The sequence below is a fragment of the Podarcis muralis genome, chromosome 1 (genome assembly GCF_964188315.1).
Source record: "Podarcis muralis chromosome 1, rPodMur119.hap1.1, whole genome shotgun sequence".
NCBI classification, from domain to species: Eukaryota; Metazoa; Chordata; class Lepidosauria; order Squamata; family Lacertidae; genus Podarcis; species Podarcis muralis.
Genome location: NC_135655.1, coordinates 14,010,447 through 14,023,046, shown reverse-complemented (window position 1 = coordinate 14,023,046; position 12,600 = coordinate 14,010,447). Strand labels below are relative to the sequence as shown.

The 12,600-nt window shown below is 43.9% G+C and overlaps 1 protein-coding gene across 4 annotated transcripts in view; it reads left to right on the top strand.

Annotated features, from left to right (window-relative positions):
- KIF26A (kinesin family member 26A) overlaps positions 1 to 9,161 on the top strand; it is a 159,416-nt gene extending 150,255 nt beyond the window's left edge. For 2 of the 4 annotated variants that reach the window (XM_077923545.1, XM_077923557.1), the window contains exons 13-16: positions 2,426 to 2,634; positions 3,129 to 3,149; positions 4,962 to 5,112; positions 6,742 to 9,161. In XM_077923545.1, coding sequence (XP_077779671.1) covers positions 2,426 to 2,634; positions 3,129 to 3,149; positions 4,962 to 5,112; positions 6,742 to 6,920 — 560 coding nt within the window. In that variant the 3' untranslated portion in view covers positions 6,921 to 9,161. The remainder of the gene's footprint in view (positions 1 to 2,425; positions 2,635 to 3,128; positions 3,150 to 4,961; positions 5,113 to 6,741) is intronic. The other 2 variants (XM_077923551.1, XM_077923563.1) reach the window with 1 other exon arrangement.
- Positions 9,162 to 12,600: the final 3,439 nt, after the last annotated feature.

Below are 12,600 nucleotides of genomic sequence, written 5' to 3'. Positions count from 1 at the left end.
ATTTAAATGGTTCCATTGCGCATTACTCCAGATGCGTTGCTTGAAGCAGGAAATTGGAACCAAGCCCCGGGTGGGGGCGGTGGTCTGGATTGGGACCCCCGCGTGCCAGGGGGAGAGGTTTAACATTTCTCTTTCTTGCAACTAGCCTGTAAAAAAAAAAAAGTTATATTGATGCCTGAGGCAGGTGGTTCCCCCATGACTGTTTATTTTTCAAGGAGCTCATTTTTCCATGATCGCAGCGGGGGAAGAGGTGGGGGTTTAACCCCCTCCTCATGCACTATGGTCCCAATCAGATCAGAGCCTTCATTGTTTTAATTAAGGGGGGGGCACAACCTCCCTGAGATTGCTTCAGCTTTGCTTTGCAAACCGAATTTTTCTGCCCTTCATCCCCATCTAAGGCTGTGGTTTTGGAGGCGTGGTCGGGGAGGAATCCTTCAAATTCACCATACTTTTGAAAATTATTCCTTTTAAGATGCCGTGTTTCGTTTCAGAATTTAATTCGTCTCTTTGCACAACTCTGATTGGCAGGTCCCCCCGTGAAAATAAATAAGATATAAAAGAAATTTTTTTTCCAAGAAAAAAAGAATGCTCTAAACTTTGTGATTAATGCTGCTAATTAGCTACAAACCTAAGGCTTTCATTAGTTTTACAACACATTTAGACAATCAACTGAAATTAGAAATAGATTGGAGATTCACTTGTTTAATCAGTTCCAAGTGGCTTCGTCTCATATGAGTGTTTACTTAGACTAGCATCCCCTCCAACTTCTGGAAGAAATGTGTAAGAGATTATCTAGTTTGATAGTGGACAAGCCAAGTTAGAGAGCAATTCATTCGGGGCTTATTTTGCTAAAGTAGCTTTTCCCCCCTGAAGCGTGTCTTGCTAAAGCAGCTTTTGATTTTTCAGATGGGGACAACAGACATTTTCACTATGAGTACTAACAAACTAACAAAAAACGAACACTATGACAACAGTAATAACAATATCAACTTTCCTTCTCCACCCAACCCCTCAAATGGTTTACAAGTATAAGATCATTTACAGTAGTCTATTATGTATTGCCAAATTAAACACCTCCACTCTTCACACTGTATTGGTCTTCCCCAAATTGCCCAAAGGGGTCCTCCAACTACCTGGAGATGATTTTGGAGGGGCGCAGAATCCTTCAATGGAGTAAACAGGCTTTCTGTAAGCAGAGAGATACAATTGGGTACAGACTTAGATATTGAATTAATCACATGTTTATTGTCATTGGAAACACCAGACGGTGAAAATGTTAGCATTTTCAGAAATTTCAAACTAAGAAAACTGAGAGATTGGGTTCCTGTTCATGTCAAGTCAGGCCCTTTGAATTAAATGGATTGCATTATCAAAATAACAAAGGCCACCCACCTTTGTGGTGCTCTCCATCTTTCTTCTACCTAGTAAACAATGGACCTTTTTGCCCCTCATGATGATGAATGGGAGTGGGCAGGAACTGATGCAATGGTACCCAATTTCACAACTCATGAAAGGTTGTGAATGGCACCAGTTCATCAGTGCCCTAATATGTATGTGTATGTTTATACACACAGACACATATATTACAGTGTGTGTGTGTGTGCCTGCGTGCGCGCGTGTCTGTGTCTGTGTATCTATCATGGTATGCTTCCTGGCCTCAGTGACCAATTTGCTTCATTGTAGAGCAATCAGTTTAAAGACCTGGCTGCAGCTGTTCTCTTTTCATAGCACATCAACCTCTTAAGTCTCTCCCACAAATCAATATTAACAGCTGTGTAAGGTTGCACACATATTGAGAAGGTATTACTGGCTGATGGATTTGTATTTGCTTTTGCCCCAGGAAATGCTTTCTAAGGTCTTGCCTTTTTTTTTTTTTTAAAAAAAATGACAAACAGTTCCTTTTCTCAAGTGGAATTGTCGTCTTGTCAATAAATTACTGCTTAACTTTTGGAGTGCTTAGAGCTTTGGCACTCCTATACATTCTGACGTTCCTCTGCGTTTTAGGTTTTTTTTGGGGGGGACGGGCGGGCAAGGTGACTAATCCCAACAGCATAATGCTTTGTATGGTTGCTCGGAAGTGAGCCCATTTTGTTCAAGTGGACTTAATTCTCTGGGATCGTGGCTGTGTTCATCTAGATATCAATGCATTTATTATAGAGCAGGAGATGCTTAATCTCAGGGTCATGCGCTGGAGCCCCACGTTGGGCAAAAGATTCCTGCATTGCAGGGGGCTGAACTTGGTGACCCTCACAGTCCCTTCCAAAGCTAAAATATGATTTTTATAACTATTAACTGTCTGCAGGTGGATGTAAGCTGCCTGCTTATCTGGCTTGGAATGCTTATGGATATGCTAGATGAAAAATGAAAAAAAAAAAGCTCCATGTTTTGCTTTGCCCCCCCCCCCCATTTTCTTAAATCATCTCAGGTTTCCAGCGCCGTCGACTGATTCCAGCTCCTCTTCCAGATTCTGCGTCCCTGGGGAGAAAGCAGAGTGTCACCGGCCAGTGGGTTGATCTACCACCCTTGCCGGGCACTTTGAAAGAGCCATTTGAAATTAAAGTTTATGAGATTGATGATGTGGAACGATTACAGCGGCACAGACAAGAGGAAACTGAGGTCAGCACATATTTTACGGTAACTCCGGACAATTTAAACGGCACAACATTCAAGGCAGGGTTGTTGCTCTAAATCTCACGCATGGCATTAGGGGAGAATGGAATGCAATTAAAGCGCTTTCGTTATCCTTTTTTAAAAAATTCATATGTTGGGGTACCATGCCCATAGAAAATAATTGCTGTCTGCCATTAATTGTGTTTAACGTAGCTGATGGAGTGAGTGGAGAATATCAATTAATATGTTACGAGAAGGCTTTATAATCATTGCCTGCTTGATGAAATTTTATGGGCTTTCTTCACCAAAGGGTCATTAACTCTTTATGTTAATGGCATAAAGCATCCCGGTTAGAATTCTGTTAAATTCAAGATGTTGTGAGTTTAATTTACTTGTAATTGGGAAAACAATTCAGTTAATTCTGAGTTGGTGACAGGGATTGCAGTCATTTGGTGCCATTTTCACCCCCTAATACAAAAAAGGGTAACTTTTCTTCTCCTTTTTTCTTCTACCAACAGCCTTTCCAGGATGTTGAAAAGGTAAGTCATATCTTTGGATCTTCCTTATACCAACCAAAACAACCAAAACAGAATTTCCAATTGCCATGTTTGCTAAGGAATGCCAAGCGAAGAAGACGAGTTGTAGCCAACCCACTTCTATTCAGAGTCAGACCCATTGGGGATTAATGGACCTAAAGCAGGCACGTCCATAAATTTCAATGGGTCTACCTTGAGTATGGGTAGTATTGGATACAACCTGATGTAATTTAGCTTGTCCCCACAGTTATTGTTTTTACAGATCACTTAGAGGGGGGCGGGTCTCTAATCTCAGGCTTGCAGTCTGTTAAAACAACAGCAACAAGAAAGAACCCTTAGGGTGAGTACAAAGTGGGGAGCATTTGCATCAAAGAAGAGGTAGGCCGGAAGAGTGTGTGCACATAGCAACATGGAGCATTTCTCCTAGAGAAGCCAAATCAGGGATGTGCTTATGTGAGTCTCAGCCTTTCCCACCTGCTTTTCTTCTGCAACACTTCTCTCCTCCCAATCCCATCCGCACATTCAGATATGAATCTGGGTTTCCCAATCCAATGGAGAAAAAGCACCTGGGGGAAGATGCTGCGGAGGAAACAAGGAATGTGTGGGAAGGGTTAAGCAAGCACATGCACGTCTCCCCCCCCCCCTGCAGATATTCCAGTCCAGTCCTTCTTTGCATGTCAATTTATTACTGGGCTGGGTTCAAGGCACTTGTGTTGAAATACAAAGCCTTGACAAATTGAGTCCAGGGTTCCTTAAGGTCCGCTCTGAGCCCTGACATCCCAGCTTGATCACTGGGGAGTGCTTGCCGTTGTTGTTTAGTCATTTAGTCATGTCCGACTCTTCGTGACCCCCTGGACCAGAGCACGCCAGGCACTCCTGTCTTCCACTGCCTCCCGCAGTTTGGTCAAACTCATGCTGGTAGCTTCGCGAACACTATCCAACCATCTCGTCCTCTGTCGTCCCCTTCTCCTTGTGCCCTCCATCTTTCCCAACATCAGGGTTTTTTCCAGGAAGTCTTCTCTTCTCATGAGGTGGCCAAAGTATTGGAGCCTCAGCTTCAGGATCTGTCCTTCCAGTGAGCACTCGGGGCTGATTTCCTTCAGAATGGATACGTTTGATCTTCTTGCAGTCCATGGGACTCTCAAGAGTCTCCTCCAGCACCAATGGGTTCTTAGATGTACCCAATGTTACAAAGGCCCGACTGGCATCAAATAGAAGTTGAGCACTTGGCATCACCAATGTCATGCTGTGGGATATCATTCCAGCAATGATTCCTTAGGCATCATGGCTTTTGTACTTGAAGGCATCTCTTGAAGACCCTCTTATGCCAACAGGCCTATGGAGCTGTTTAAACTTCATTGATTCTCCTTGATATTTTATATGACTTGGCACTATAGAGAGAGAGAGAGCGGCAAGGATGGATTGGGAATCTTGCCCACTCAAATTTTGCAGCCTTCCTTTCCCTTACTAAAACTTATTTACTTTTTTGCAGTGGTGAGGAAACCATTTCTGTTTGTAACAGCTGAAATTTAAGAGTTTCGTAGGGAAGTACATTAGCTGGGAGAGTGGCAGTAAATGCCTTAAGTGCTCATAGCATGTTGCTTTTATTAGGTTAGCATCCATGGAAGTCCACTTCCAGCAAGGGTAGCAGGGAGGGAGAAAACCCTTCTGCTGTTTAATGTTCTGTGCTTGTGCTGCACAACAGTGGTTGAAGCGGAATGATAAGGGCAATAGGTTTTTGTGGGAGTTTTTGGGAGAGTAGCAGGCAGATGGCCAGCGAAATTAACAAATCGGTAATTTTCATCTCCCCCAAAGGGACTGATATATTTTAATACCAAGCTGAAAATCCTGGAGAGGCGCCACCAGCGGATTAGAGAAGTGAAAGCAAAGCATGAGTTCTTGAAAGATGAGTTGGAGGAAACAAAGTGTAGGTTGATGTTGGATCCAAGCAAGTGGAAAGGAGAATGTAAGTATTTCCCAGCAAGTCGCGATAAAGATTCTGTGTGTAGATGGTGCAGAAATACACACTAGGGGTGAGCAAATCTGCCAGTTTCTTCTGGTTTCTCATTTTCTCAGTCGTAAGTCCAGTGCACCCCATTTCTACATCAGTTTGTGGCTTTGCGACATGATTTTCACTTTGTAACCCATCAGTATTTATTGATGGTTTTAATGGTGCATCCCCCCCAGTTATGAACGTTTTGACTGAATTGTACTATAACTTTGTACCGTATTTTTCGCTCCATAGGACACACCGGCCCATAGGACGCACCAAGTTTTTTGGGGGGGGAAATAAAGGGGAAAAAATTTATTTCCCCCCCAGGCGCTTGTGGGGCTGGCAGCGGGGAGAAGTGCTCTTCTCCCCGCCGCCTGCCTTCAGATCAGGTCCAGGGACAGCGGGAAGACGCGCTGCGCCTCCCCGCTGTCCCCAGAGCTTGCGGGGCAGGCAGCGGGGAGAAGCGCTCTTCTCCCCGCCGCCCGCCTTCAGACCAGGTCCGGGGACAGCGGGAAGACGCGCTGCGCCTCCCCGCTGTCCCCGGAGCTTGCGGGGCTGGCGGCGGGGTCTCCCCGCCGTCGGCCTACAAACCACATCGGGAGACAGCGGGATGGCGGCATTCCATCTCCCCGCTGTCCCCCAACCTTGTGGGGCTGGTGCTGGGGCTCTCCTGAAGCCTGGAGAGCGAGAGGGGTCGGTGCGCACCGACCCCTCTCACTCTCCAAGCTTCAGCGAAAGCCTGCATTCGCCCCATAGGACGCACACACATTTCCCCTTCATTTTTGGAGGGGAAGAAGTGCGTCCTATAGGGCGAAAAATACGGTATGTGTTGCATGGATCATGGGACACTTCAGGAAATAAATAAAATAAACTACAATAGGCAGAGCTAAATAGACCAGTAGCCTGAGCCTGTAAAGCTTCCTGTGTCCCTAACATGCATCAGAGCCAGTGTGGACTTTAGGGTGGAACTGGGTTCTCACTGTGACAAATGGGTGTTGCCCCCCACAAATGGCATGTTTTTGTGTAAGTTGATAGAAGCTCTTAAGAACATGAGAAGAGCCTGCCGAATTGGGCCAGTGGCTGGACTCTGTATCCTGTTCTTGCAGTGGCCAACCCAAATGCCTGTGGGAATCCCGAAAGCAGGAACTGAGTGCACCAGGCCACTCCCCTCTAGCGAGTCCCAGCAACTGGGATTTCTAGATTGGTTAGAAGTTGGATAAATTTCCTTAACCAGTTGCTTGCTAACAGAATAGCGGTTGTCAAACAAAACAACCATATCCCCTACGCAGACAATCATGTCTCACTGGAGTGGCTATGCCCTGCTTCCCCACCATAAAAATAGTGGAAGAGGGTGGCCAGCTCATCACAGAAGATGCAAGAGAGGCTATCGCCAGACTCTGCAAACTCCTGATGCAATTGTGTGGTACATCACAGTGACGGGAGCATTGCTTGAGGCCAGCATAATGCAACTGCTGCTCACCTGTGACATTTGCCGGGCAAACAGCTTCAACAGGGTTGATTCCGAGAGAGACTGCTGTTTGGATAAGAAAGCCGCTTTGTTTATGCTAACTCTCTTTATGCTAACTCTCTCTATGCTAACAGTCGAGGTTGACCCTGATCTCGACAAGGAGTCGCAAGATTACCTGGAGGCATTGGAACAAGTGACTGAGGAACTGGAGCAGTGTGTGAATCTGTGCAAGTCGCACGTCATGATAGTCACCTGCTTTGACATTGGGGTGATCTGTGACACCCAGGATGGAGCGCGGGAAGTGGAAGTTTGAAGGCGGGTCTGCAAAGGGACGTGAGCAGGTGGAGCCAAACTTTCAAAAGATGGGCGGTGGTGGTGGTTGAAGTATTGGAAAGCGGAGGTGGAAACATGAAGACTTAACGCGACAAAGAATGTTCTCGGAGCCTGGAGGAATTAGAATGTTCTAAACCTTTACGGTGCCTCAGCAACCTATGAAATGTACAAAGATCAACTTGATTTTCTAATAGAGGAAAGCAGAAAAAAAAGGTCTATTAGGAACCAACTCTATTTGCAAAGCGGAAGTGCCTTTACTGTTCATTGTTGACTTGTTTTTTCGATTTTGTATTTGTTGCTAGAATTGAAACCAGCAAACCTAAACAGACCATAAAATGTATTCCTATGAAATATTTTATACTGTATAGTGTAATTTATGACTATATGTAAAAAACAAAAATTGTAGCAAAAGCAATAAGTAAATTATGTTTTCATACCTGAATTTGCCTCCTTGTTTCATGGAAAAGCTGGTTTATGTAGCAGAACAACAACAACAAAAAAATAATTGTATTATAATTGCTTTTTCATGGTTTAGGATTCGAGATATTTTTATGAACATTTATCTATTGGAAAGGTGTATTATGAAATTCCAAATAGCCTGGTTTGTATTCATTTTTTGTACTCTTCCTTTTGCAGATCACGAGGAACATGTTTTAAATTCCACGTTTTGTATACAAATAGTAGGGCTGAACTGTTTGGTTGCTTAGTCGGTTGGAACAATCGATTAAAAACCTTGCAATTGATTAAAAGGTGCCTCCTGATTCATCGAAGGGAAGATTTGTAAAATGCTGTTTAAACTTGTTTCGAATACAGATACTTGGCAAAAGATGAGGATGGCAGGCACCCTCACAGGGGAGAGAGTCCTCCCTGTTCTCTCATTCAAGAAGGCAGGAATTCCTCTTCCAAGCTGCAACACACATGTGTGTAATTTTTCAATGGACGTACACTTCCCCCTGCTTTGAAACCACTGTTATTCAAGTGTACATGGTTTTAGCCCGTTAATTAATTATCTGATCAATGGGCTGAAAACTCAGTTAATCAACTTAGCCTAAAACCACTTACTCTAGAATGGCCAATTGGGGCGTACTTGGGAAGAGTTAAAGCAAGAGTAAGTCGGAAGAGCCTTGGTAAGCAAGGGCCAACCTATGCCTTATAACACGCATTAAACACCTGCATTAAAACTGCAACAGCTTTTCCTAATCAAAGCCACTTTGGGACTGGGTAGTTTTCAACAGAGAAAAGGTGCTTAACCCCTTCCCCCCCTGCTGCTTTTTTAGGGCAATTCCTTTCTGGGGAGGAGCTAGAAAAGCAGCGGGTGGATGTGGGTTAAGCACTCTATCCAGCCATTTCTGTGCTGGGAATTGCCTAAGGTGGCTTTGAGTAGGGGGGAGAAGCAGCTACTGAGTCATTAATGCAGACATTTTTTGTGTAATGTGTAGTTTGGCCCTCACTCTGATAATGGACCTCATTCATCACAGATCCCCTTTTCTAGGATTTCTTGACCCAGGGGGCTGGCATCACAAGGCCCCACATGTTGTATCCATCACAGGTGGATAATTCATTGGAAAAGGTGCCTGTACCCCCCAAACGATGAACCTACCACATGACATCGGGGTGCTGTTGGATTTGAAGCTGCCAGTGCCTGCCTTAATGTAATCTAACCTGAGAAAGTCTGTAAACAACACTGTGGCTTTTTTCCCTCTCTCTTTCTCTTTCCGAGAGCAGGAATTAAGAATTATGTTTATTACCAAAATCACAAGGAAATGAGGTTTTAATAAAAAAAGGTCTTCTTCTTTTTCTTTTTTAAAGTAAATATTAAGTTAGGTCCATATTTTTGTATAGTTTTGACAATAAATATAGCATTTGCATTTTATGAACTTTTAAAGGCAGATATATCTTTTTACAGTTTTTTCTAAGGAAGGCAAACCCTCAGGATTCTTTCTATACATGCTGCATGAATCTTGTGCTTTTTTTGTTTTTGGAAGGGAACCGTTTTTAAGGTTGATAGAACTGTTGATAAAACTGCTGCCAAACAAAAAATAAAACTTTCAAAATGGTTTGATAGTGTATGTAATAATGGCATTTCATAAGGAACCATATTTTCTGATCATCTTGCTTTGTATGGGGTTGGTTTTTCCCCGCCCAAAATCCTTTGTATAAATGTATACTATAATGGCTTGCTTCAGCTTTTCCATGTGAATAAAAATATGCATCTATTGTTTACGTGTCTCCTGAGTTCAGTCCAGGGCCAGATGGGTGGGGAATAATAATAATAATAATAATAATAATAATAATAATAATAATAATATTGAGTGGGCTCCTTCCTCTGTTAGTTGCTACTGACAGGCTTACCTTGAAGGGGAAGGTAGACGCCATTTTAAAAAGCCCACAATGCCCCAGAGCACAGCTGTGTCAGGGGCATTGTGGGAAATTTAAATGATTACACCCGATACAGTTCAGAGCACGGGGTCAGAGCTTTATTTTGTTTTGGCTCCCAGTACGTTTCCAAGCACAATTCAAAGCGCTTTAAAGCCCTAAATGGTCTCTGCCCAGTATACCTGAAGGAGCGTCTCCACCCCCATCATTCAGCCTGGACACTGAGGTCCAGCGCCGAGGGTCTTCTGCTGGTTCCCTCACTGTGCGAAGCCAAGTTACAGGGAACCAGGCAGAGGGCCTGCTAAGTGGTGGCACCCGCCCCGTGGAATGCCCTCCCATCAGACGTCAAGGAAATAAACAACTCTGACTTTTAAAAGACACCTGAAGGCAGCCCTGTTTAGGGAAGTTTTTAATGTCTGATGTTTTAATGTATTTTTAATCTTTTCTTGAAAACTGCCCAGAGTGGCTGGAGAAACCCAGCCAGATGGGTGGGGTATAAATAATATATTATTATTATTATTATTATTATTATTATTATTATTATTATTATTATTATTATTATTTTGTTTAAAGAGGGCCAGGGAAAGTGTCAGCGATTGTCCCTGCTGCAACACCAGGAGTTGCCCAACAATGTCAAGCGTTGTGGTTAAGATGCTTCTGCGCCACCTAGAAGCCTTGATTTTGAACATGGACCCATGTATCAACAGAGCCTAAATTCCGGGATCAGCAAACACCCTCCTCACTTCACCTCAAACAATCCTCTTGGGGGTTAGTGAGGATTTTTTGAAACAAGTTTTATAACAAGATGTATAACACAATTACAATATTTTACTTGCAGTTTATAAAGAACAGAGTAGAGCATCCTCGTAACTGCAATGGAAGGATGTTTGATCTCTTAGGACGTGGACAGGAAACAGCCCCAAGGGCCAAACGCATCTTGCTAAGCTGCTCTGTTTGGCCCTCAGGATTCTTGCCACGCCATATTCCTTCCCCAGCAAAAACCGTAACAAGAAAAACCCTTCTCCCTTACCATCCCTGTTTCATATCTCCCTTGAGGGTTTCAGCCTGGCTTGAATGTGTCCTTGAATTCTGATAATGCTGTGTGTGTGTAAAAACTAGCCTAGTGTACTAAGGTAACCCCCCCCCCCACTTGCTCCCCCCCACTTGCCTCTTGTCCAACCCAGCACTGGCAGGTAGGTCCCAGAAGGGAATGTATGATAATCTATTGAAGATATGCCCTGGCAGCATTGATGCAAATAAAATTGGTGAGTTGGCCCACCTCCATCCATTGCTCCTACTGCATTCAGAACTTTTACACCTGAACCGAAACCCCAAAATGATGTCCATGGTTATTCCCCCCTGCTCTGTTAGGACTGCAGCTTTCATTGCCCAGGCTTGTGCCTGCTTTCATAGAACCGTAGATCTGAAAAGTTGGGACTCCAAAGGGCTATCTAGTTGAAGCCCCTGGAATGTAGGAATCGCAGCCAAAGGAACCCTGACAGATGGCCACCTGACCTCTGTTTAGAAACCTCCAATGATGGAGAAGCCACCACATTCAGAGGGAGTCCGCTTCTTCTGATTTATATCCTCTTCAACTATTCAGGCCACTCCTGAATGTGCATACAGTGACGGCAGTATGAGCTGCATCCGTCGCAGGTTCATTCGCAAATGTTTATTTGTACATGCACTAGCAATGATCCAAACAGCTAAACATTTCATCTCGGGTGTAGAACTTGTGTTTCTCACAGGTAAAACCAGGGGATCTTAGGCCACTTTCACGAGAAAATATCAGTAATTCCCAGCTGGTTATGCCAAGTGTGGCCTCCATCGGCCACCATTTTGTGACTAGCTCTGCCCTCACGCCACCATTTTGTGACAGGTGGGCCTTAGGAATTTTCAGCTGTCTCAAGTGGGCCCTGGAGGTAGAAGTATGAGAGTCCCTGGGGTGGGTAAGAAATGTCATTGGTGTGTCCCCCCCCCCCAAATTTAATGGCTAGTCAAACTCTGCAGAGGGCCTGGAGCAACATTAGGAGGACCCCCTTGTTCAGCGGAGCCTTGTTTCCTCATCGTTTTTCCTCCGATCCAGAGGCCTGCACCTCAGCCTGGGACATGAGATTGCAATCGGCTTAGACAAGCTGTCAGAAGGAAAGTGGATGGAACAGCCTCAAGAGGGCATTGGAAAATTAAAACTATGTAATTTTAACTTTTAATGGATTTAATCTTCTCCTCATTCTATATTTTATTTGAATTATTCACTATACGGGGTTTAATTATGCATGCCTACCCAGAGGCATTTTGTGCATTTAAAATAAAAAATAAACAACCACAGGACAGTGTAGACCGGAAGAAGAATTCCCGTTAGATATTGGAAATTGCTCTCATCCCCAGACATCTGCAAAAAGCTTAGCTGACTTGGGGTCCTCAGTACCACTCCCTCTTCTGTTTATAGCAGGGCCACTTCACAAATTACATTTGTTTTATCTATCCACGCCTGGTGTTCAAGCTGCACACTTCAAAATGTAAAAATGTGCATGTATCAAATATATCCTATGCAAAAACAGAAGTGTGTCTGGCACCTTCAATGTATAGATTTCATTGTATGTTGAAGAGGCATCTCTAAAACCTGAGATAATATATTGTCAAGACTCACCCTGTGATTGTTGTTTGTTTTAAACTATTTTTAATACTGAATTTCAAATTGTTCTGTGATGAAGGGGGGAATAAGAAATAGTAGTAGTAGTAGTAGTAGTAGTAATAATAATAATAATAATAATAATAATAATAATAATAATAATATAGTTATCATTTGCCAAGATGGAAATTATGCAGGGAGATGGGATTAGCTGCAGATTCTTGTTGAGCATAGACCTTGTGAAATACTAGAGTAGAAGGGCTGATCTTCCCCGACCACCCATATTCATGGCTCTGAAATGGGGAGCCCAATTTGTTTTCCTCCTAGGTTGAAGGGGAAGATGAAATGGTTTGGGGTGATTTGGGGTGGAGCTGGAGTGATTTACATATTACAGCAGCTGTGGCACTGCTGTGTTCTGAGCAATGGCCTCAGCAGTATGGGGTGTGTGAGGTGAGACTTCATTGACATCCTGGATGGCTCTGTGCAGGGCTCAGGCCAGAGACTACATAAGAGCAGAGCTCAAATGTTGTTTCAGCAGCATGGCGGTGAGGTGAGGCTTCATTGGCACCTTGGACAGTTCCAAGGAGGGCTGAGGCTGGAGTATGTGCAGAGCTCAATCGTTGTTTCAGCGGCAGCCTTCTTCAGATGAACG